Below are 25,590 nucleotides of genomic sequence, written 5' to 3' on the forward strand. Positions count from 1 at the left end.
CAAATCTCTTAAACGTTTCTCTCTCGCGGACAGAACGTCATCCGCAACAGCGTTTCTCCTTTCGCCGCCGCTATATTTGTATATATATACATATATATAAACACATATACGAACGAACACAGGCGCATTTTTCTATACACAGCCGGGGGCAAAGTAAAATGGACGACAATAGAGGCGGAGGTCGATGGACGAAAGAATGGCGGGAAAGTAGGAAGAGAAATGACGGTAAGCGTCTCTGGATCCTGGGCCACACGTTTTATTTCCACTTCCACTGACGGGTTCATACATGTACACTCCCATCCACAAGCATTACGACAGTTTTTGATCTCATACAATTTGTTGACACCATCAACCAAATGGTTAATCGATTATAATATTTATGCAAAGAAACGGCGAACTTTGTAAAAACTACTTGTAAGAATCGCAGGAGGAACTATAAAGTAAGGATCATATACACTACCTTAATCTCATAGGAAAAGTCTGTATGAAATATGTTGAGGTTGAGGTTGACTGATTGAAGAACGAGTGGGTAAATTTGTAATAGAAAAGTATATTGAAATAATTAAAGATATAAGTATAAGTATAATGTATAAGTTTATATTGATTGAGATCATTATTCTCTTAGTGTTACTAGACAATGGAATGATAGGGCACACGTTCATATGTTTATAACAAAAGGACATTACCAAAAAAGTTAACCTTATAAGGTTAATAGAGGGTACAGGCTAGAGGCTACAGGGAACATAAATAGAAATCTGTTTATTAGTTCCTTTGTTCCTAGACCTTGCAACCCAAAACATAGTGTATACTCAAGGGTACAATAATATACACCGCTCCTTATTTAGAATATTTTTGCGTAATAGCAGTCTCCAGGTCACGTATGTATATAAATAAAGATGTAGAATTTTTCTTGAAATAGTTACTTCAACAAAATAAATCAAGAAGTCAGAAATGTTTGCCTGGAATCTCAATCGAAATTTGAAATTACGGTAGAAAATGGAATAAGAAAGGAATACGAGATTGATCGAAGCAATAATCGTGAGATATAAAGAAAGAAAAATTTAACATTATTATATACAGATGATGAGATCTATCTTCAAGTTAGATAATAGTTATTAACGACTTTATAAGTTCGTAGACATTTCCACGATTAATCTCACTTCCCGTGAGTGTCCTGATATTTATGAACGAGAGTGTATGTATGGTCACACGCGAGCGCGCGTTTTCAGCCGGCTCTCGAGCGGACGTTTTACTCCGCACCGTGGCCTGAAAGAAAAGCCCTAAATTGCAACGACTCCTCTCTCGTTATCGTCGATAGAATCGTGAACGTCGTTCGCAAGAAGTGACGATCGACTGCCTTGATTCCCACCCGGAGCTTGATGGAATTGCGAGAAAAAGCGCACGAAGGGAATTCCTCTTGAAAACAGCGTACTCCGTTCGACCTTGCCCGGGCAAAAGGGATCGGAATTCCATTTCGTCAGACACGAGTGGCAATCCACATATTTCTTCAAAGGCAAAGAGGAAAATGTATATGTACATATTCCTCGTGGGAGATTTCAACAACATTTTCATGTCTCTTTCAGGATCGAGAAGTTTAATTTGACACACGTTGATCAATTTTAGACGAAAGCACACGTGGAATGACTCTGTACTTGTGAAAAAGTTGTGGAAACTAAATGTACCTACGTGTTTCATAAAAGCCAAGAATCTAAATAGAATTCTTAGAATTTAGCACTTTGAAATTCTACGAACGTTAGACAATTTTTTCATCTATCGGAGCGAAAGAAATTATCGTCGGTATCTGTAGCATTCATTCAGAGTTAATTTGTATAGATACGAATGAGATATGATTCTCCATTTCTACTATAATTCTAAAATCCAATTACGTCTGTAATTGTGATAGGGTAAGAGACAGAAGAGATCTAGATAAAAGATATACAAGTTTCTTTTCTGTATCGTTTGTCATAACAGATCTACAAAATTTCAATGAAATATCATCAACTGATAATCTTGACTATTTATTTGAATCCACTAATCCTATATCTTCCTGTCATCCTCCTTCTTTGCCCAGAAAAATAAAATCGTGATTTACGTGTCTCCAAACCAACTACGCAACATCTAAATCAACGTCATTCTGTTCACGAGAGCGTGGTCAAAAGTAACGGAAATTACGGTCGGCCTGTCCGCGTGAAAAGAAGTTACTTTTTCATCGTTAGGAACAGGAATGAGGAGGGGTGTGTCATATCTATCCCTCTTGGTGTACGATCCGAGGGGTAGGCGACACAGGGACTTGCTTTTTGCGAACACGACGATGGGCGTAACTCAGCGTCGTAAAGAAGTTGGTGGCGATGTGACAAATTACTCGAGTTTATCCGCGGCCCTCTTTTTAAGGGGCAGCATTCCACCCCTGGAATCACGAGGGGCAGGCACGGGATTCCTTTCGTCCATCCATCATAAAGCTGCGGCAACAATGCTTACAACGTCCTTCCGCCATCGTCGTCGTCTTTGGTCGAAGATCGTTGTGTCCTCTCCGCCCCAAAAGTTTACGACGCGCGAACGATCCTCCTTACCCTGGACGACGTCGATCGCTTCCGGCCGAAAAACAACCGGCAGATTGCGTCCTCTTTTCTCATCCTACTCTTGCCCGAGAAGATTAAATTCGAGAGTAATCATCGAGATTTATAAACCTCGTCGAGTGTTCTTCTATTGGAAGAAATCGTCTTAGAAATTGGGAGTACAAGAGAGGGTGAAATAAGTAGGAAGCAATATCGGGCGTCTCGAGTGCGACAGTATCCTCTGATTTCCAGCTGCATACCGCTTGGCTTTGTAACGGACGAGTATAAATTACTCGCAGTAGCGGAGCAGAAAATTGCACATTGCGACAGTTCCGATCTACAAACGGTTTAAGTTTCTAAACGCTTGTTTTCAACAATCTAGGTGGAACATGCAACGTCCAATCTACCGATTTTCCTAGACTACGTAGAATATCCTTGCCGACCTTTCAATTTCCTTAAAACCAACTTTCCTATTCGAACTTCAATCTAGCATTCGTTATTTCCGATATTACATTACCCGTTCTCCGATACTGTTTAGCGCACCGCATTCGCGTTAAAGTCGTTTCCATTTCGTAAACTTAATTCCGAGAAACGTCGCGATGCTATAATCGAGGAATCCTCGGTGGCAATATCTTGCAGGAGTAACACGACACACGGGGTCAACTGGTTTAACCCAGTGGGTATATATCGAGTTCATCTTTCCCTGAACGTGTTCTTCCGCTTGCAGCATCGGTAATATCCTTGATCGATCGAATTCGGCCTCCGATAACGATCTATGAGCGGAAAGTCCTCCAGAAAAAACTCGGTTGTTTGTCGGCTCTGGCGATCGATAGCCGCTATCGTTGTTCCCGGAGTCGGACGCGAGTTTAATGCCGCGCAGTTTAAGGGAAACCGAAGTTTTGTAAAGTTCCTGGGCGTCACGTGCAGTGGTTTACGGTGATCTACAGCTCAGGCAAAAGTTCGTACGATCGTGTGACACGATTGCTCTCGTGTGCACACGCGCCTGAAGGCGGCATTATCGGCCAGGCGAACGATAAAAGATTGCTCGTTCGTCTTGTGAGTCAGCGACGAGCACGATCGGCCTGTATTAAAATGTCGCGATTACGCTGCACGATCGATAAGCAGAAACGTAGCGATACCAAACCATACGAAACTCCCAACGAAAATCCCCTTATCGGTCCATGAGGAATTCCAACACCTGGGTTTCACCGAAAGATCCAGCTTGATCATGGATTAAGAGCGACGGAGGATTTTATCCGACATCCTTTAAACGCAGAGCTCGATGTCACCCTGGAAATTATCTACTAATTCGTCTGGACTTAAAACCTTCCAATCTTCCTGAACAGTCCAGAGTCAATTTCTCCGGACGATCTTCGAGAACCGTCATCGAAGTTGACTCTGCTCCCTTCCCTTCCGCATCCCTTTTCGTTGGTATCATCTGTCTTTTAATTTCTCTGGAGGAAACGAGGGCGCTGACAATTCGTATTATCAACGTCTTTTATCCTTCTTTGGTAAGCGAGTAAGAGTTAGGAGCTCCTAACGAAGTCTAACAGCCACCTCGCGCGCTCTCGAGATTAATTACGAGGTATCGAAGTAATTGAGGACGAAGTAACCGGACAAAGTCGCGTGGGGCGCGTGGGGGTGGCCCGAGCTCCATTGTCTACGACCCTTGCGGCACCTACCCCCGGACCGGCCATTCATTTCTAACGAGTTGGCAACGTTATCGGTTAGAGCGGACAGCGCCACGGCGTGTCCACTGAGACGTTAACACCGATACCCGGCCAACCTAACTCTCTCCCAACACGTAGAATCGCAGCCATCCTATGCTCGCTTGTATATTTCACATCGACGCGTGGCGCGCACGAGAACAGATGTACACCCACGTTCATAAGTATTAGGACACCTGCTGGGTTCACATAAAACGCGATAGTAAGTAGAGATTATTAGTGGAACGACTAATCGGTCAGAATTATGTATTGATGCGAGATAACGATTCAGGGCAGGCGTATAATATTTATGGAAGTACACGAGAAAATAATGAAATTAAAAAAATAATGAATTAAAAATTATGGATTGAGGCTCGCGATCTTCTAATTTAAACTTCATTACGGGAACTTTTAATGAATCAGATAGGAAATTCAGAAGAGTCTAATAAAAGTTTGAATCTCATTCCGGGGGTTATTCATGAAATACATAGAACCAAGAAACAAAATATACGGTGAGACATGTAATGATAGAAATGTCAAGATTTACCGGTAACGAAAAGCAAACATATCAGTGAGTAAAAAGCTCAACTGTATCATTTACAATTAATAAGATTATTACAATATGGAATATATACATTCTTTATATCTGAAAGTTTCAAAAGGAAATAATAATCCCAATGTTTTTAACAAGTTTCAAGCATTTTTTCTATATTTGTCATGGTTTCACATGTACCCTAATACTTATGAATGAAGGTGTACGTTTTCAATGATCCTATCTTTGTCTCTGTCTATATAATACAGCAGATATAACGTCCAATGAGCAACCGCAGTCCGGCCAGTTCAGTCTGGCCACCGGTACACTCGAGCGATTTTCAAGCTGGTTACAATGGTACACCCCGTTGCTGTCTGGTGCTGCATTGGTTAACCCGGAAAACCACCCACGGGGATGACGATGACGGCCGAACCACCTCCGTAGCGCGACTTGCCTCGTTTCGTCCCGACGTGTTCGATGTTTATGGCTGTTCGCCCCTTTTCTTGTCGGGCGTACGCCTCGACACCCCTCGTACCCCGCCTTCTGATGAATGGAAAACAACGGGCCACCAGGAATTCGTCGGTGCTACTTCGTTAGACCTCGAAACCCTATCGACCGCATAGAATGGCGAGTTGTTCCAGAGAACCAACCATCCCCTGTGAAATCGCCACGACAACGCAATTTTCGCCTGTGGTTTGGTATGTAAAAGAAGAGGAGGAAAATTGACGATGTACAGTATGTGGCGAGTGCTTTCTGCTTGGAGAAAAGTATAGATATTGCTAGTGTCCTTTTTTTAATAATCTTGCACTGGCTTAATGCAGGAACTTTTTTAGCGATCTCTTTTGCTGGTGCAAAGATAGGTTAGTACCTTTTTTATCGCTAAACATTTTTAGCGATCTCGAATTGCCACTTTTATCGCTGGAATCCTTTTGGTAACCTTGCATTGTCTCATTCTATCGCCGGAATTTCTTTTACTGCTCTTAAATTGTTTCGTTCTATTGTTGGAATTATTTGGTGATTGTATTGCGTCTTTTTATTGCCGAAAATTCTTTGCCGCTCTAGAATCGCTTTATTTTGTTGCAGTAATTTCCTTTATTATACTTTTATTCGCTCTTCACTGAAATTTTTTCTTTGTCGATATTTTCTTCTTTTTCGATAGTCTGATTTATCGCCCTGACACTACTTCTTTTCAAGTTCTCGTGTCATTTTTTTTCATATCCATATGGCACATTATCGTTATCGATTTCGTCGTCTCTGGAATTCTATAAAAAATATTGGGAACGACAATTTTTACAATTAAAATTCCCAAGAAAATATCTTCAAAAAGAAGTTTGTGAAGTGGCAGAGATAATGTAGTCGGTTATCTTCCATCAACTGGAAGTAGGTTTCACGCAAAGGAAAGCACGCTTATAAGAGAATCGGAGGAACGAATTGCGACAAAGTTCAAGCACAGGCGATCAAAGATTTATTTTGAAGTTAGGAGCCTGGTAAAGCCTTAGGTAAATCGTATTCGATCGTAACTTCAATTGTTTCGCTCGGTTGGTTCCCGGAATCAGATCATTTCGAATTGGATTGAACGTCGTTCGATAATGCCCGTGGTACCAAAGTAATTTCTCTTATGACTTCTTGGATCTATGGAAAAGTAGCCGATGGAATATTCACCCAGATCTTGGCGATCCATAACATGGCGAATCAACGTTTGTCAGCCGCTTTGAAAATCCGAGATTTTCAATCCGTGGAACGCGTAGATCCCACCGAAAGAGTGTTCGAAATGCGAAGAGAAGAAGTAGATATAAGGGCGGGGATTCTCGAAGAGAGCATTCTCATACCGCGGAAAATCCGCAATATGGTGCCGCTCGTAAAATAGACTTCCAACTTATCTACTTGCTCTAGCCGCCCTCTTCGATATTTTCGTGTAATAAAGGAACGGAACGGGAGAAACTTTCGAAACAGACGATAACGTCGCATGGGGATTTCTCTTGTTTATTCCTTCGTCGCCAACTGAGGGAAACGTCTTGACATAAAGCTACGTGGAACTGATTCGAACCTGAACACCAAGTGTATGTAAGCAATAACAATTTTCCACTTTCGAAGACTCTTTTTCGAAAACATTGCGACGATATAAAGAATTCCGTATGAATTTTGAAGGAAACCCTAGCGTTCAATACAAATATAGTTAAGTATCCAAGTTAAGTATCCTTCGTCTTTCTTTCATTAGTGATTCATTTATTCTAAACGTTGACTCGTGTCACTGAGTCGACTACCTTAAATATAAGACTGAAGTACACGAAAGTGTTGATCGACTCTGACTTCAGGCCATCAAAAGGTAACTCTAAGCCCATATAAAAATTCGCGATGTTACAGTCAATTTTATGAATTGCTAAATTGTAATTTCATATCACCAGCAACAATCTTTGACTTAAATTCTCTTCATTTCGCAATCAGTTCCATCACACCACCATTAAACGAATACCATCGTCGAAATCTAAAATTTATTTAGACCCATCATTTGCACACCTCGACGGCTGTTTCATTCAAAAACCTCGTCAGATCTTTAACCGGTTCTCGTTTTCGCATCCACCCATTTCGTTTTCTCGCTTCCTCCTCCGCGCCTCTTTTTCTCTCTCTCGTTTCAGAATTGCGCCCGGTGGCTGATTCTTCCTGCCCGTTGATCCTCCTCCCGGAGGTTGGCCTGGTGCCAGGGTACGGCAATATTGTAGCAGCAGGCAACCCGGAGAATCTCGTGACTCTGGCCTGCTGGCATTCTACCTACGTGAAGCTCCCATGCGCGCATGCACACCGTCGCGTAACGGTAACACGTAGAACACGTTGCACGTATCCATGGTGTCTTACTTACTAAGCACTGGCACGGCGACCACCAACCGACACCCCTGCCTGCCTGATTTATAACCATCGCCCTAATATACTGTTTTAAAGGCGACGTTGTCGGAGAGGAATCTCGATGGATGTCGGGAAGCATCGGCCGTGGAGGCACTTCCGTTCGCGAGGATGCCCTTACCAGGAAGTCGTTATCAGTCGACACTGTGTGCATTAATGCATGCGTACCATCAGCCAGGCAAGTCGGCCTCTTTTCAGCCGGCTACCTCAACGCTATAAAGATGATGTATGCACGCGCTCGTGACCAACCGTGCATATTTAAATCGTACTTCGTTGCTACTTGCACTTGGAAACGAAGGTATCGGTGTTTGCATTAGGGTGAGTGAAAAATTCTGGTGATTTTATGATAGGAATATTCCGTAGTTAAGATTCGTTTAGATTTAATTTGAAGTGTATGTAGGCGATAGAAGGTTTAAAAACTCTAGAGTATGTTTAACAATATAATTTATTAAAGTATACGTGTACACTAGTCGTATAACACAACTGCTGGCTTGATTCGTGATTACGAATATATCGACGCAGGGGAAGTATCAACTTTGCTGTTACTGCTCGTGTCACTCGATAACAAAGGTTGCCTCGCTTCCCTATTCGCTATATTTATAACCGTAAAAATTTAAAAATTAAAAAGAATAAATTTCGAAAGATCCCAACGGACGCTGAACTCTCGACCTTGTTTACGAATTTTGACTTTTCGGGTAGTCGACTCGAAGGCATATGATCACGACAAAAACGACGGATTTTGATTAACCTTCGATAACCGCCTAAGGTTGTCGAATCTATGATAAACTAATCTATCGGTAAACACGGTTTTTGTGTAGCGGGTTCACTGAACGGAAACCGTTATGAATTTTACCGTGGAGTGCCGCTACAAATTAGATTACAGTAGAACTCAGTTTATAATTGGAATTCGCATAATAGAAATCCATTAATTTTCTTCGTGATTTTTCGTTCAATCGACAAGAGTTCATTTAATCAGACACTGATTAAACCTACGTTCCAATAACTGAAGCTCGAATAAATAAAACTCGAATGTAACGTATATTGTATAACAGAAACGTAACGACGCATTCAGTTCATTTAACCGGACATTAATTAAAATTTTGCTATCCCAACGGGGAAACCATTTTTCACGGATATACAGAGAATTTTCATGATCAACGTGATCGCTAAGTTACATCAACATCACACCAGTCATTCTCCAGATGTCGAGAATACCTGAATACTTTCGAGACATAGCTCGTACAACATTGTCTGTACCTCCGCGAGAAATTCCACGCTAATAGATCGCCGTTACGATGTTCGAAAGCGTTCCCTTTCCTATTTCCATGCGTCACCGAAAGAAGAAGGAGTCGAAGTTCGAGATAGGAAGCGGCCCGCCCCGTAGCGGATTTGTCGTTTATCGAGTTTCCGCGTTTCTTGTCTCGCAGCCGCGCGAAACTTTCGATTCAATTCGCCCGGACGGAATATCGATTTCCTATCGCGGCTCGAACTTCGAGACTTTAGAAAATACCGTCCCCCGTATGTACACAAGAAATCCCTTCGATTTAAGATTTCACGCAAACAAAGACCACCCCCACGTTCTACCGCCGCCGACGCTTTCTATAAACCAACATCCATCGAATATATTTCTCGAGGAAAATTCAAAAACTTGCAAGCACCGGGGCCAGGCCAGTCAACGTGCCGCCTCTCGCAGCGAATAATATCGATTCCACTCTGTTAAGCACGAACATCGAGAACACAGCCAGGGTAGCTGTGAACTCCTTTATACGTTCACATGTCGCTGGGGAATATTAAAAACCATTTCGCGTTCAGAACGAAACCTTTGCGAACTCCGCGCGTCGCTCTGGCGATGAGAATGCGCGCAAGCGACCAGTTTCATCGTGTTTTTTCCCTTTATTGCTACTGGCCGAAAAAGAATCGCAATCCGATCGAATCTCTGGATTGAAACCCGAATCCGAATCTTTCAGCCGGTCTATCGGCCATTTTAATCGATCGATCTGTCCGGCTCGGAATGGAGAACGCTGTTTTGCGTTTCGACAACGTTCAGTACAGTGTGTCGTGCAAAAAAGGAGAAGAGACGCTGTTCTGGTCCGATGCAATATGCCCTGATAACGTTTGTAAATGACACGAATCTCTGCGAAATATTCTATAAAAACGAATCTCATAAATATCTTCTCATAAATATGTATTAGCCAAATTAAAATAGAGAAAACGCGGCCGGTAATGATATTATACAATGACAATGCGATTCGAGATCGAAGGAACTGGACGTGATATATGACCCAAATTATTTTCCTTCAGCCATCTCGCCTTGCATAACTTTCTCCCACTTTCACTCAGAATTCTAATCAAGAAAAATTTTCCAACATCTTCGAGTTTTCTCGTTTAATTATTCCCAGTAATTAAAAGATCGAAAGCTAGCATCAGTGGTACATCTATTTAATGAAAATCATTATCTTCCGATATTCTTTCCCAATTTTTATCAAGAATTTTGTGCAAGGAAAGTTCAAACGCTATTGTTAAATATTCTCATTCAACTATCCCTAACCAAAGAGTATTGAAATTCGAAAGACTATTGAATGTTAAAATCTTATCTCGTTTCTTGCATCGAAATGGCCATCAAAAGTCGTCAGAATTCGACGTCTGAATACAACGGAAGATCATCTCGTCAAACATTTCCGGCAAAGGAAAACAGGACGCGAGCTAGGTGCACAAGATAGAACAATAGGTAGCAGGTCTTCGTTGTTACAGCAAACAGTATCGCATCGGCAAGGGAAAAGGGCAACCGTGATGAATTGCGGGGGATAATGGGATTAAGGCAGATGGCGTCCATTAAGCAATGTGGTTTTAGTCTAATATGATTTCCATGTTCATACGCGGCCGACCGTTTTGGCATCGGCACAGATTGCCACGTACTGGCCGCTACTTGTCCACGATAATATGATTTATCTCATCGAGTGTCTCGTGCCCAGGGAGAGACCCGGGCCCGAACGATAAATATCGACAACCTCTCGATTGAATAAATCATCGACAATGGAGCAGAAAACGGGATACTCGTGGCCACTGCACGGGCTTTTTTAAATGGAACTTTTGAAACAGAAAGAGCAATAGCGTCATAGTTTAGCCACGAATTCGTTTCTCCGAACGTTAGGAACTGTATTCATCGGTTGAACATTTTGGACAAGGGGACCTAATAAAGTCATGATCGCCAATGTAAAACCGTGTCTTTTTGTATTTACAGGATATCTCACTGTGAAAAGATTCAAAAGTATTGAAAGATTTCGTATGCAGTTGATTGTCCCTTAATTGCGAGTATCCTGTGCGAATCGTGCCTTTATGTATACTAACGTGATTTAGATATTTATCTAATTTGTCCTTTGACATATTAATCTAAGACTGAGATATTGAAAGCGTTTTAGGTGTTGCTTTGTTTACAGTAAGAAATGAAAAGTTTATCGCTGTTCCGCTAATCGTGAAAATTTCTGACGCGAAATTTGGAAATTTAGATGTGTAGAATATGGTTGGCGTCAAGGAGAATTAGTCCTGTATTTGAAAATAGAATCGCAGAATTCAAGTATTTTTGCATGAACCACACACATTAATTAGAATATCCTCGTTTTCATAATTTTAGTGAATTTCGTTCTCATTAGTTTCTTAATCATCGATCGACTACGAAAAAATGTTAAGAAATTAGAATCTTTCGAGGATCTAAGTAATTTACATTAAGCATTATTCAGAAGATTGCTAAGCACCCCTTATGAGTAATTTGAATGACAATTGATAATGGTCAAGACAATAACGACGACTCGTTTGAAGATAGCAATCGCGTGGGACCGAAATCAGCAGGAAATACGACGTACTTAGAAGCGTATTATGCTGCCTTCAGGCAATCCAGGTCACTTCCGCCGAAATCTCGTTACCCATTTCCAACTGAGAAATTTAATCAGACCGGTCGGCAGAACCAGAGGATACCGTCGATTCAATCAACGTTCTCTTTGAAAAGAATAATCCTTGCTAATCAATTTTGTTTCGGACTTTCGACGACCCCAAATTTCAAAGTGACCCGTGTCCTCTGCAGATCGAAACCAATTAGTCCACGTACTTTTGTATTCTATTTTATAATCGTCTAAACTACCTTAAACAACGTCAAACAATTTTTCCATATAAAACATAGAAGAAAGATAAAAATAGAGAAATAGAAGAAGAAAGATAGCAATTTTTGGCGATTACATACAAACTATAACAAATACCCGCTCTTCTTCCCAAAATAAGAATTATAAAAAGAAGATACCTAAATTTCTGAATTTTAGCCGTTCGTGAATTATATTTTTGCTTTAATATTCAGACTGTTTCATGTCCCTATTTTTCCACGCTCACAGAGACATTACAATAAAAATTCCTGCAGCTACCGCTGGTACGAACAAAAAGAACACGAAACGAAAAAATACGAAACGAAAATTCGTCCGTTCAGAAATTTCCAAATAACAGTTAGCCAGACGCTAAAAAGGCAAAGGGGTGAAGAGGGTGAAGCGATACAACGGTCCTGGTGACGAAACGAATTTCAATTGGCTTTTGGTGGAATCGAAACGGCCGGTCACAGTTGCGGCACCGTGAGTAATGGCGGTTTGATTTAAACTTTCTCGATAAATGAAATTTCTGTCTGCGCACTCGCGGCGACGATTGATGAGCCGCTGCCGCGCGTTTCATCGGCCCGCCTTCATTACTGCCGATTGTTTATTTGCGATAATTGTCATCTATCAACGTTACCGAACGCCAATCGTATCTGGCAGCCAACTCTAAAAATCCAATAAAAATTCGAAACTATTGAGAAAAAGCGATTTGTCCCGGAACTGTTCTGTTTGTGTAACTTTGTTGGACTTTTGCAATTAAATGGAAAAGTTTTCGTTCGAAACTCCATCATCTTTTAGTTTCTTCTTTCTGCATTGATTTAATTAAAAAATATAAAGTATTCAAACGCTTGTAGATATTTCTTATGAATATACTATGTGTGTTATACGAAACATTTTTAAATTTCATTAGCGCTATAATGAGACACGATTATCGTGATTATATCATTATAGATTGAAATACATTTGAGAAAATATGTAGAAATTTTACCCATATAATTATGATAATGATCTAATTGCAGTAATAATGAAATTTCAAAATGTTTTATGCAACACGTACAATATATACATAAAAGATTTTTATGCCAAGTAACCGAACACTTTCGTGACCCAATGTATATACGCTTCAGGAAAGATGTTTTTTCTAAAAACACCAGACTAGAAGTTACTCGGCATTCTACTTACGTCTGAATCACCGTACGCCCCTGTTTCAACTTCCATGCTGGCAAAGTACACAAACCTGCTAGATCCCGAGCGACGTATTTATTCATTCATATATTCATTAGTGATATTCAGTTTGTTCTTTCTATTTCAATCGAGAACTACGACAGAACGTCGCAAAACCAAGGAAACTTAGACGCCGATAAAAATACAAGTTCTAATCAAAACTACCCCTAAAAGTCCTCAGAGAAAATCTTTGAGAAGAATATGAAAATTGTTTTATTAATTACTTATACCAAATCAGCCTCGAATTTCAGCCACCTGCAAAGGTTAAACTAGAAGAACGAAGAGGCGTAGAAAAACAATTGAAAGAAGCTGCAGTCAGAATAGCAGACAGTTTGCAATTCATTTTGTCTGAACTATGCACGAGACGGTTGAAAACTGGGGAAGAAGAGATGCATCGGTGAACGGAAAGTCGGTCGACACAAAAGGGAATAGGTAATGATGCACTTAAAGGGATGTACGAGCTATTCAAAGAGAAACTAAATATGCTGGGACACGCTGGTAATAAATACAGAGAATGACAAACTAGTAGAAGGATCGGTGGTTTTAATGAAGCTTGTATTATACCTATGCCAACACCAAAATATATAATAATATAATTGCCAGTTGCTAGACAGAAAAATTTCTAAATCTTTATAAAAAAACACGGAATATCAAAAGATGTAATAGTATCCCAATTGATATTTTATTCACGTTCACAAACTTCCTGATTCTCAAAAATAGTATTACAAATAAATCTGTTGGTTTCATGTGTTTATTGTCCATGTCATTCGCTAATCCATAATCTTACTTTTGCTGCTGGTCAGCTTCTTCTCATAATCTTACTCCTGATACAGGTCACCAACTCACGGCTGTTTTATTCAGTCAAGCTTACATCGATAAAGTTCAAGCCAATATTGCTTATATAGAAATATTTGATGACACAAAATTATCCCGAGTAATCTAACACACTCTTCTAGGTAAACGAACAGTATGTAGAAAAATGAACAATGTCCATCGTGAAAATAGTCATCGTCATACGCTTGTAAAACTGGAAGGATCGTCGTGTATCCGTCTTGGTGAATGGCAAAATTTGTAGAATGTTTCATGGGAATATCAACCAATCTCTGGCTTAATTAAAGCGAATAGGCATTTCACGGACCAGTGAATCGGAATAACCAGGGCGTTTTTTAATTTCCAGCCGCGAATTACATTTACGAACGCGTTTCGAAGTTCCGGCCGCGCAAGTTCCCCGTCGAAATTCGTTAACTTGCCGGGAGAGCTGGCAACCGACGGAGTGCTAATAACGTTACGCCCGCATAGCTGAATAATACGTCTCGTGTAACGAAATCATTTTTCACCGGGCGGTTAATGTACTTGAAGGGCCGAACCATGGCTCAAAGGAGTGGTTGAACAAGGTTTCACGATACGTGATATAACGACGCGCGATAAATGCAGGTAATGACGCGCTGCTAGTTTCGGCGGCCGCATATATTTTCGTATAATTTTGGTCAAGTATCCTAGAATATTTCGAACGAGTTAGTTACTACTAACAGCAGTAATGTAGCAGTGGTTTCCAGCGAATGAAATTCGTTCCACGGAATATTCAATTGCCGATGCAAATATTGCGAGTTACGATTATTGTTCGTCGAGATTTCAGCCGAACCAGTTTGTTAGAGTAAGCTACGATGAAAATTAAACGACACTCTACCAGCGTACATAATTTTTAGAAACAGATGGAGTCTCTAAAGAGAGATTATGTTATCTCTAGAAAGAGATCGCTATACTAATTTAAATAACGTTGAGAAAGAATAATTTACTTTAAGAAATCAATGTTAACACATGTAATTAGAAACAACATTGTTCAGCAACTGCTCCTTTCATATTAAGAAATAATTGGAAACTTCTCAACTTCGATTGAAAATTAAAAGAATATTTCATTTTAAGTATATTAATAAAGTAATTTCAAATTAATAAAATTGAAAATACGTAATTTGGTTAACCTAACTAGCCAAAGCTTAAGTAACAGCTCCATAAATAACGATCAATGGCATCTTGTCGATCATATCACCGTGTATTTACTACACCCAGATAAAGAAATTATATCCATCGTGGAATGAAAAGAACGGTTGCATAAAATTGCCTGGTAGTTGCGGATCTCTGCTTCAGGTTCGATTCGCACATCTTCCACCACCGAAGCTAAAACTTTTAAATTGCGCGACACAAAAGAGTCCGTTATAACGGGGACGCGAAGAGAGAAAAGGTAAGACGAGGGGATGAAATTCATCGTCGAGACAAACGGTGGTTCGCGAAGCTGGAAAATGGGGCGTTAAGTTCATTAAATTACAAAGGGTGAAACGGAGAGAACGCGCGAACAACTAGAGCAATGTGGTTGTGATTAAAGTTCTTCAGGCTATTAGAAGAAGAAATAAATAGACGAACGAATAAATAAGCCGAGGTTGGCTTGAAGAGTGAGAAACGAAATGATGGAAGAAGATGAAGGTGCATGCACGCGGAAACGAGAAACGTGAATTATATAAAGGAATGAAAAGTTTTTCTCCTTCAACGTCCTCTCTTTCATCCTGCAGATAAAATGAAAGAAAAACGGATAGACGTTGTAACGCAGTTTTAAATTATTATTATGCGCCACGTCTTGTCCCGGTCTTCGTTTCTTCTTCCTATTGTTGAATAATTCCTGATATATTTTGTTCTTATGTAAATAATATTAATATACTGATAAATTGATATGTTTGACAGATATATCTGATTCGTTATATTAAATTATTTATAATAATTGGAATTGAATTGTTATATTTATATAGGAGGCAAACAATGATAGTTGAAGATTCGATATGAAAATAAAAAAATACACATTAACTTCAGACAAGATAGATTTGAATTATTAATTATGTACTAGCATGACAACTTCTAAGAACCGCGTTTCAATTCAAATATATGGTCATGTGCTGCCACCTGACGACAGGATGAGCAATTCCTACTAATATAATGGTTCCTACAAGACGCTTTGGTTAGGATTAGTCTTCTTACAGAATAATTACTCTAATAAAATTATTGTACAGATATAAGAAAACCCCAAAAGAATTCTGATTATTTCATACTACATAAATCGATCTATCTTTGTTACTGTCACGTCGCAATGAATGTCCTTGGAAAGATATATTCTCCGACAATATCAGTAGACATATGTCAAAATCAACAACCAAGTTTGGAATTACAAAGTGACACTCGTTGCCACGATAGTATTATATATCAAACTATATTGCCAATGCTTCAAAGCCAAAAATCATTCGATTGTTTTATCGAATTTGTCGCAAATAGTCTCTATATTTGAACACTAATTGCGCCACTCTCATCAAAAGATATGTTTATGGGCGCCATACATACATATTATGTTTCATATTCACATATCATATGTATCATATTATGTGAAATATTCGTCTTATGAGTATAACATTTATATTTATATATAAATAAAAACAATATCAAATGGTAATGCGTCACTTACCTCTCAGATGTGACGAACCGGTGGACTTCGCGAATGGAAAAACCTAAAGTTCTCACTTTGACACAACACACGAACACTTTTTTCCCGCACTCATTCTACACGAAAATTGTTCTATGACCGAAAATGTGACGCGAAATGCAATAACGCGGGACACGTAAACACCGTTTCGAACCGGTAAAGTCGAAAACGTTGAGAGCGTTTTTGATGCCACGAAGTCGCGTGCGCCATGGCGGTGAAGAACAGCTGTTCACAGGAGGGAGGGTCGTTATTGGGGTTGGTAGGGGCAAGTAGGGGTTTGGAGGATAAGTTGAGCCATCTAGCGACGGACGTAGGAAGCGTTTGATTTAAAGTCGAACCGGAAATCCTTTGAAGACAATGTTGAAACCTAGAATGTTATATATATTTCACTGATCTCTAAAATTATATATTTCAACATTGGTTTTAAATTTCAAATAGATACGCAGGAAATTTATTTTATTCAAAGGATTAAACTAATAATTACTTTAAGATTAATTTAACACGATTGGAAAAATGAAATTAAAATGTTTAGATTGTAGGATATGATTCTTTAATAATTCACTGGTTACTTTGTTGTAATTTTTGAAGCAGTATCGTTTCGTTTTAAGAACAAATACTCTTCCCCAATAATTCTAAGCATGACAGCAAAAGATGCTGAGCAACGAAGGTCAATATGTCTATTAAACGTATCCTTGCATGTCATCACGTGTGATCAATGTAGTTTATTATTCGTAGAGTAACATTCTAAGTGCATGCTGATAGACACACTGACACGTATTAAAATCTCTAAAGATGTAAATCATTTTTTTTACAGACGATTATATTTAACAAGTAATAATTTAAATAGTTACAAACAAGTTGTCAATGGAATACAAACGAATAATGTCACAATTTTAATGAAAAACAAATCTCATGTAGTTGAAATAAAAAGTTTAGAAAATATAGATAAATAGTTATCTAAATTCACAATGCCGTCACAAGGTATGAAACTGAAAGAAATATACTGTTTCAAAAATTCAATAATAACTAAGTAAATTAAATGAAAAAAGATAAACAAATAAATAAATAAATATACATATATATTGCATTTTATACATCTATTCATGATGCCGCGATCATCTTCGCGATTAGTTTTTTATGCGACACAATACACTGTGCTACATTATGGAATGCATATGGAATTCTGTTGTTTGTCTCTGATATTGTTACACATTACAATTAGATCTACTACGCATCAATTTGATATCCCTTTCTTTTATTACTTGCAATCTTTCTCGTTACTTCCTTTAATAATAAAAGTAATAATGAATCTGTCTAATTATTAATTATTCGAAATCTACCGGTTAATCATTAATTAAAAGATACAAAAACTGATTAAACAGTGACATAAATAAAAAGTCATAATATAAGTATTTTTAATACATATCTACATTTCTCATGGATTTTCCTAATCTAATTTGATTATGTAATTTATTATCATAATACACTTGAAATTGTCCTGTATACTACGGGACGAAGGGCTACGTTTGTCGTTTCTACGGCACTGTATTTATACACTCTCATTCACTACGTTGTATTTACTCACGCATACACCTCATGTACGTGTAACCATACTGTTACAAACATTCACACGCACATCAATGCGCGACCTTGTGTGCGCAACAGGCGTCAGGAACCCAGTAAAGTCTATAAAGATTATACGATGAAGTGTACGAGTAGTGACTCTACTTTAGTACGACTGGCCAGTTTTTGCAACAGGAGCGTGAAAATAACTCCACATGCCCTATCCTAATGAATGAAATACATTTCTGCTCGAAAATTAAACACTTATGGCGAATATTTGCAGCCAATTAACAAATCTATTCTTTATCTGCCATCTCAACTTGTATTACACGTTACATATCACATGTAATAAATATTATACGAATATTTATAGAAACATATGCTGAATTACAAATCGTGAAACGTTGAACGTAATAATATTCATTAAAGATGTAGATTACATCATTCCTGTCGATCACACTAATGTGCCTTATTATAAATAATAACACACATTAATAGATAATAATGTAAATGGCAGAATATGCTTTTCGTATCAATCTCATCAACTAGCAGTTCCTTCGTGTTTAGTTTCATACTTATATTTATAATGTATAATATCTATTTCATTTATAATATCTATGATATTTATAACTTGTTATTCGTATCTATATCTTGAAAAATTTCTATATCTTGAAAATTTTCCTCAAAATTACTAAAATCTTTCTAAGGAATCAAAATTTTACACGGTAATACAGATGCCCGAAAAATAGTACCTTCAAAATAATCCGTCCCTGGCTTGCAGTCGGTTTGCCCCCTTATAAAGGGAACCCACGCGAGAGCGCCGGTCGCATACCATGGTAGCGCGTCGTTCGAAGCTCTAGGTAACGATTCAACGTGTAATTGCTTTTAATTCCTAACACGCGTGTGTCTACGTATTAGACAAAAACTCTAGTGATTCTCAGTGACGTATATGGTCTTATCTCAAATCAGCCACACGATGCGTAACAGAGCTGAAGAGATCGAGCCGTGTGGCGATGTAGTGCATGGCCAGTGAAAGACACGCAACCTTTATCCTGCTACGTGTTTATATTCGCCTTTGTGGTCATGGAAACGGTGATCTTACGCTTCGTCCTGGATAATCGTCGTAAACGCGCCTAGTGAACGTTCCTTGGCAACGTGCTTCATCGAGAAACCGGCCAGTTTCTTCGAGTTTCGACGGCCAGTTCCAAGCCACGCTTCACAGCCAGACGAAATCATCGTGACTATGGTATGTACGCTGTTTCTAAGCGGACTTTTCTCCCGAAGAACAGGTGACAACGCCCGGTGACCGGGACAATTTTCCTCGGTTGGAGAAAGTTCGATCGTTAGATACAGTTCTTCGAATAAATTCCTTTCGTGATCTTATTATAACTTGAGATTCTATATTTATGAGGATGGAGCACGTTCGATGGAACAGCTGATAGATATAATCACCTGTTTTTATGATCGAATTTGCTCGAAGTTTAAGAGATTGTCAAGGAGACAGAGCAACTTCGTAGTCTTGTTCGAACGATCAGCGAGTCACTTTGAAATTTACCGTTACTCATCGACGTTGATCGCAACTCAACTGTTTCCGTTGGGGTCTTATCGCTTGTCTAGAACCGCGAAGAGCGTTGCACCAAAGCGCGGTAAACACCGGCGCTTGATTATTGTCAATGGCTTTCGTGGCAAGTCGGCTTCAAGCGTAAAAAACACGACTGTTTATCGATTAAAGCATATGATAGATAACGAAAGCAAGCAATTTAGTAGAGGTTTTGGAGTATCCAGATATTGCCTTCCATGTTATTATTTTTGTAATTTTGACGAGATTTTGCTTTCTCTGTTTTACAGTAACGACCTGTCAAGGGATATTGAATTATTGATGATCTCATGAATTGTCATTGCTCCAACCATGAGTTATTATTAATCGCTCGAGATCGATAAGAAGACACATATCTATCGAGAACATCCAGCAGTGAACGTCCATAATGGCTTTGGCAAAGATCAAGAGTTTTATAGACACGGGGCTGAAGACCGTGTCCACGCCGTTAGATCGCACGGTGAATCTGGAACCGGAAGTGGGCATTAGGATCGTTCATTCGATCAACGAGAAAGCGCTGCATGTGACGGTACTGGGTGCTCGTCACTTACCACAGAATTTTGGCTTCACGCGCGTCAACAGCTACGTAGTCAAGGTATATAACGATGGACTAGATATCTAGATGGTCAGACTGTGATCTTTGGCATCATTATCTATAGTTACGTAACTCGATGAAATAATCGCACGAAACTTGCGCGCCTACATCAAAACCGTCATTGACTCACGAATCTTAGAAGACAATAAGGTTGTGTGGGAATCGTACAACGTCCCCTTATCTCCGTACGATACGTTTGAAATAAAACAAATTATAATGGTCGGGTTGAAATCGAGAGTCTGGCTCGATGCACTTGCCGTCGTGTTATTTCTGCGATGTGTTTTCTTGTTTCCTTTGTATGCTGAAAGGAGAATGATGTTGATCGTAACTTGAAAGGAATTTTCATGTTGCTAGGCTGTATAATTATGTAAAATTCGTGAGTAATAACTACGGGAACGGCGTAGAATGAAAATTCCACGTGACCCATTCGTGACTTCATTAGCCTGATAAGTTTCGAATATTTCACACAAATTCAACGGAAATGTTCTTGGTCGAAATAACTACAGTTATAGCTAACATTCGCTCCATTATGAACTGTTTATATCTAAAGCAAAAACTCAGACAGGAAGGAAAGTAAGTCACTTCTATTCCAGGTGAAGCTAATACCGGGAAAGGAGAAGTTCGAGACAACGTCGAAGAACGAGTCGTGGCCGCAATGGAACGAGGAATTCACGTTTCCTCTACGCAAAGAGACGAAACAGAAATTTGGTAAAACAAAAGTGGTAGAAGAAGAGATCAGTGGATCCAGGTTCATCGTAGCGACTTTGTACGCGGTTCTCGAGGACAAACCATTGATAGCGACTGAGAAGAAGGAAGAGAAGACCTCGTCTTCCACTAAAGAATCTCCAAAAAAGGGGAACAAGAAAAAAGATGGTCAGGGTGCCTCTTCGGAGAATCAAGAGCCAACGAAGAATAAATTACTCAGTCAGTTCTTTAATAAGGGATCGGATAAATCTGCGGACACTACAAGCACGGAAAGGAAACTGTTTGATAAGAGACGAACTGTAGGCGCCACGACGATTTCCCTGGACCCGAAAAACTTTACCTCGAAGCCACACAAAGCAAAACACCCAAGTGATGTGTCGACTGGAGATATGTGGAAGCCATTGCGACCAATTGCTAGTGGCATTTCTGGAGCTGAAGACAGGGTAGATTTTCAAATACATATATTATATTACTATACCACGTTATACTATGTATATTATACCATGTTTTCTTTTTTCTTTTTCATTAATCCTTTCAAGACTGAATTCTCCTGCTGTGAAAAAAATTATTTTTCATCAGTCACTAATAAAAAATTATATTTTCTTTGGATCATTTCATACAAAAGACAGAATATATTGAAATTTGAGGCTAGTTTTACTGAAAACATACATTTATCGATATTTATCTCTTAGTTAATTAATAACATATAAGAGTATAATGTTGCATATACATAATATCGGACGTGAAAGAGTTAAATAGATATTGTACTTAAATTTTGGAGTAAGGACATATTTATACTAAGTAGTTTTCCATTATCATTGTTATAGAAGGAAAATAAGAAAGGCCAAGTGGAGTTGTCACTGTGCCAAGAAAAGACGGACAAGAATGAAGAGGGTAGCGAAAAACTGACACTGTCTCTGCATCGTCTGAGATGTTCGTTACAGACAATGCACGAGCATGAAGCCTTGAAAGGACAGATGTATATCAAGATGTCTGTTGTAGACAACGGCAGAGTGACTCATTTCTGGAAAAGCGATCGTTTCGCACCTTGCGTGTCTATGAAATTCGCGCCAGACTTGGCAAGAGTGATCGCGGATAATCCGTATCAGGGAGCATTGAAGGATGTTAGCTTCGTTGTTAAATTCGTCTCGAAAAATAAATTAGGTAAGCCACATTACTCTAGCGAAAATTCATCGTGAAAAAGTTTTATCAATTGCTTGGTCGTTTCTTAGTTATGAACATTTGATGTTATTTCAGGAAAGAAAACGACTGTTGGTCATTTTGTAATAGGACCAGATGTTGGTGGAACCTATGGTGAACAGTGGAAACAGGCTCTAGCGAAATCGGGACAACAGATAACGAAATGGCAGGCATTCGAGTGAGAACATGAATAGATCAATAAACTTCGACGTCTATTCAGTTTTCCTTCGAGTATAAACCTACTTTCGATTCGCGCCAATGTTATGAATATTTAAGCGCACGGTCGATAGTGTCGTTCCAAAGAATACTTATGTTAGACGAACATCTGTGAATATGAAAGGCATTCATATTGTAAATTATTTCTTTCGTGAAATTTACTTTTATTTCGCTTTCTTTATTTTTTTGATTCTTTGTAAGACAACTTGCACAAAAGTATTTTATCGATTTGATTGTACATATCGATTGTTTTATACAACCGTCCTCGATTCCAAGACAGATTTGTGAAAGTTTCTGCCGAGGATCGGAATAATAGAACCGTCCAATAAATAAGTGGTTACCATCGTTGAATAGAAACGAATACGAAATTCATCGAATCCTAATTGTAAAAGGAAGAAATGAAAGTATACATTAAATTTTGTGCCAGAGGAAATTGTAAGCAGATAATTAGCAGCTGCTCAGTAAGATGTATAATATGGACATAACAATGCGTTTTTACTCTATTTAGATCTAGCAGATCCACTTTTTATTTTGTACTAGCACTTTTCTGAGGTACTTTTAAGATGAATCAGAAAATCAATGGAAAAGTATTTTTTTTTTTTTTTGACATATGTAGGATATTTTACATTATGACGATTTTCAATTTATTTAGTTGAAATGGTAGTGATAAATATTTCGCTCATTGTTTCTATTGTAATTTTGTTTGAAGGTAGACATTAACGTATTATATCTTAAATAATTGTATTTTGTTTAACGAATTATTTATATCGCTGTATTTTATTATGGAAATTAATTGTATTTCGAAGAATATCGTTAAGATCTAAACAATCACACCAAAAGATTTGTATGTACAATATCATTGACGCACGCATCTGTATGACAGAGATATATTTTATATGTAATACACCTGTTGTTATACATAAAGGATGATTTTTATTTTTTTACACGGAATGTTTTCCATATCGCTTTATTCATTCTCTTTTTTATCATACATGTACAAAACATATATAAGGGAATGATATATTATGCAAGCAATCATAGCTTTATTTCTGTGGCAATGTTAACCACTTCTAGAAAATGCATACAAAAATACAAAAAGGCCCAATCGTATCATATTAATACTAAATTATAAGTTTCTAATGGACAGAATTTACAGTCTTATCTATATTGTGCTAAATATTAACATTATTCAATACATTTGTTTGGTATAATGTTCAATCTTTTGTACTAACCAAGTCTAAATTAAACAGTAAGTATGATACAAGCATATATGTGCTTGGATTAAAAATTATACTATAATAATAAAAATATATTTCTCTAAAAAATTGCAATACTCTGAAAAAAGATAAAAATGTATCTGTGCAATATTCTATATTACCAAAAAACTGTCTTAAAAAATACCTTGTTCATTATCATCTCGGTAGGTACTAAGGCACAGAGAGAGGCACTTTAAAACACTTATAAAAAATTGTTCGATGGTACAAAATGGTTTTTGAGTGAGTATGATATAATTTGTAACTGGAATATTCTACTTCCCTGAAGTTCAGATCATATGATTGTTGAAAAGAATGTTGCATTAGTAAGTACAAGAGAATCTTTATGTTGTAAAAAAAATATGTTCAAATATATATTGTCTAGTCAACTCTGTTGACATGGCCAACACTATTAAGTATAAACAAGTACATATCTCAACGAAATTGCTAAAGCTATAATTGAAGCAAATATGCTTCTATGATTGTACGAGGCTGCATTGCAGCCATCTTTGCTATTGCAAGTACAATATTCCATAAATATATTATACGTTCCTGTCCTCATAAGGCAAAATCTTTCATCCCCCTCAATTCCTGGTTCTCCCATATACGCACAACTACGAAAATATCTCCATACACCATTGACTAAGAATAAAAATAAAGTCTAACTTATAACAATTCCTGCAAAAGGTTATGGGCTACTAAAAATTTTGGAGTTATTAACACACCTTTTTGACGAATTTTACGACACATGGTAGGCCTTACACCTGGCAAATGCTCTAAGTCAGGTTCTTGTTTACAGTCAGTTATCGGTACAGTGGTATTATCAAATGGATCTGCACATTTTGGATCAGAATCGGATCTGCAAACCCAGCATTTGATACATAATCCTGTAATAATATACAGTAGCATTTATTATCATCTGTTTATAAAGTAAAATTGTCAAAATTGTTTTAATGTAATAAAATATTGCTTATTTATACACATAAACGTAATATATTAGAGTGATGAATATTTTGTACAACTGGTAATTTAATAATTTTAATTTAATTTAAAAATAGAAAAAAGTTGAATAAAGCTTCTTTTTTCATAATTTATCTCTTACAAATATGTTGAGGTTAAGAAAGAAAACTAAACGACAAATTGTACAGAACAGTATTTACCTTGCTGAATACAACAGAAAACGAATAATACTATTAATAAAATAGGAAAACTTGTTTCGTTTGCCATTTTTTTAGATATTGAAGATCACTTTACAAGAACTTTGAAACTCACGTCAAGTCGTAACGATTAATTACTCCAACTGAACACGCCTACATATGACAACGACAACGCCACTAACGAACTAATATCGTAACTGGGCTGGTGCTGATACTCGAAAATATTCTACTGTTACAAGTTACAAATAAATCATCAAAAATGTTATATAGTTCGATTGTAAATGAAAAGAAATAAATCTCAAATTTATTTTCAATTAAATAAGTTTTGTTTCAAATCAAACTTACATACCGAAGAATCTAGTATAATTTTATGTACAACAGAAGAATATATCAAAATGTTAGTCACATACAAATTTTTATGGGTATAATGAGTAATTCATTAACATATTTACAAAAAATAAAGGAAGTTAGTAATGGAATTACAGTAGTTTGTACGCACCTGAGCAGTTCGAACAGATTCGTTTTCTTTCGGGTCACGTGACCAGCTTCCGAATCGAGACCGCGCCCGATACATGAGGCATTCGAAGAAATACAGTCTTAATTTAATAGTCACAAGTCTAGTCACGAAAGAATGCACCACGAAACAACGATTAACATACCAGTTAATTGAAAGCCTCGTAATGCACAATTTATCCGAACATGAACCTCTGATATTTAACAAACGTTGAGGATCATTCTT

General features: G+C 38.1%; 3 protein-coding genes across 5 annotated transcripts in view; 1 reads left to right on the forward strand and 2 right to left on the reverse strand.

The window, feature by feature from the left end:
• The window catches only part of LOC100643169 (bifunctional heparan sulfate N-deacetylase/N-sulfotransferase), a 368,987-nt gene extending 352,205 nt beyond the window's left edge, over positions 1-16,782 (reverse strand). For both annotated transcript variants that reach the window (XM_048409530.1, XM_048409529.1), the window contains exon 1: positions 16,548-16,782. The gene's annotated coding sequence lies outside the window, so the exon portion shown is untranslated. The remainder of the gene's footprint in view (positions 1-16,547) is intronic.
• Positions 16,783-17,623: 841 nt separating this feature from the next.
• On the reverse strand, positions 17,624-25,043 carry LOC100643051. Of its 2 annotated transcripts, none has more exons than XM_048409531.1 (3): positions 24,855-25,043; positions 24,420-24,581; positions 17,624-20,621 (listed from the first exon to the last, which is right to left on the reverse strand). In XM_048409531.1, exons 1-3 carry the CDS (start codon positions 24,919-24,921, stop codon positions 20,425-20,427), a joined length of 426 nt encoding a protein of 141 aa, XP_048265488.1. In that variant the 5' UTR covers positions 24,922-25,043; the 3' UTR covers positions 17,624-20,424. The 2 variants fall into 2 exon arrangements, with proteins under 2 accessions (XP_048265488.1, XP_003398245.1); XM_003398197.4 differs by lacking the exon at positions 17,624-20,621 and adding an exon at positions 23,393-24,336 and having other exon boundaries at positions 24,855-25,030.
• LOC100642934 lies at positions 20,114-23,365 on the forward strand. Its single transcript, XM_012312528.3, has 4 exons — positions 20,114-20,320; positions 20,914-21,468; positions 21,853-22,189; positions 22,283-23,365. The coding sequence occupies exons 1-4, from the start codon at positions 20,114-20,116 to the stop codon at positions 22,405-22,407; spliced, it is 1,224 nt and encodes a 407-aa protein (XP_012167918.2). The 3' UTR covers positions 22,408-23,365.
• Positions 25,044-25,590: the final 547 nt, after the last annotated feature.

Source organism: Bombus terrestris, chromosome 10, assembly GCF_910591885.1.
Source record: "Bombus terrestris chromosome 10, iyBomTerr1.2, whole genome shotgun sequence".
Lineage (NCBI taxonomy): Eukaryota > Metazoa > Arthropoda > Insecta > Hymenoptera > Apidae > Bombus > Bombus terrestris.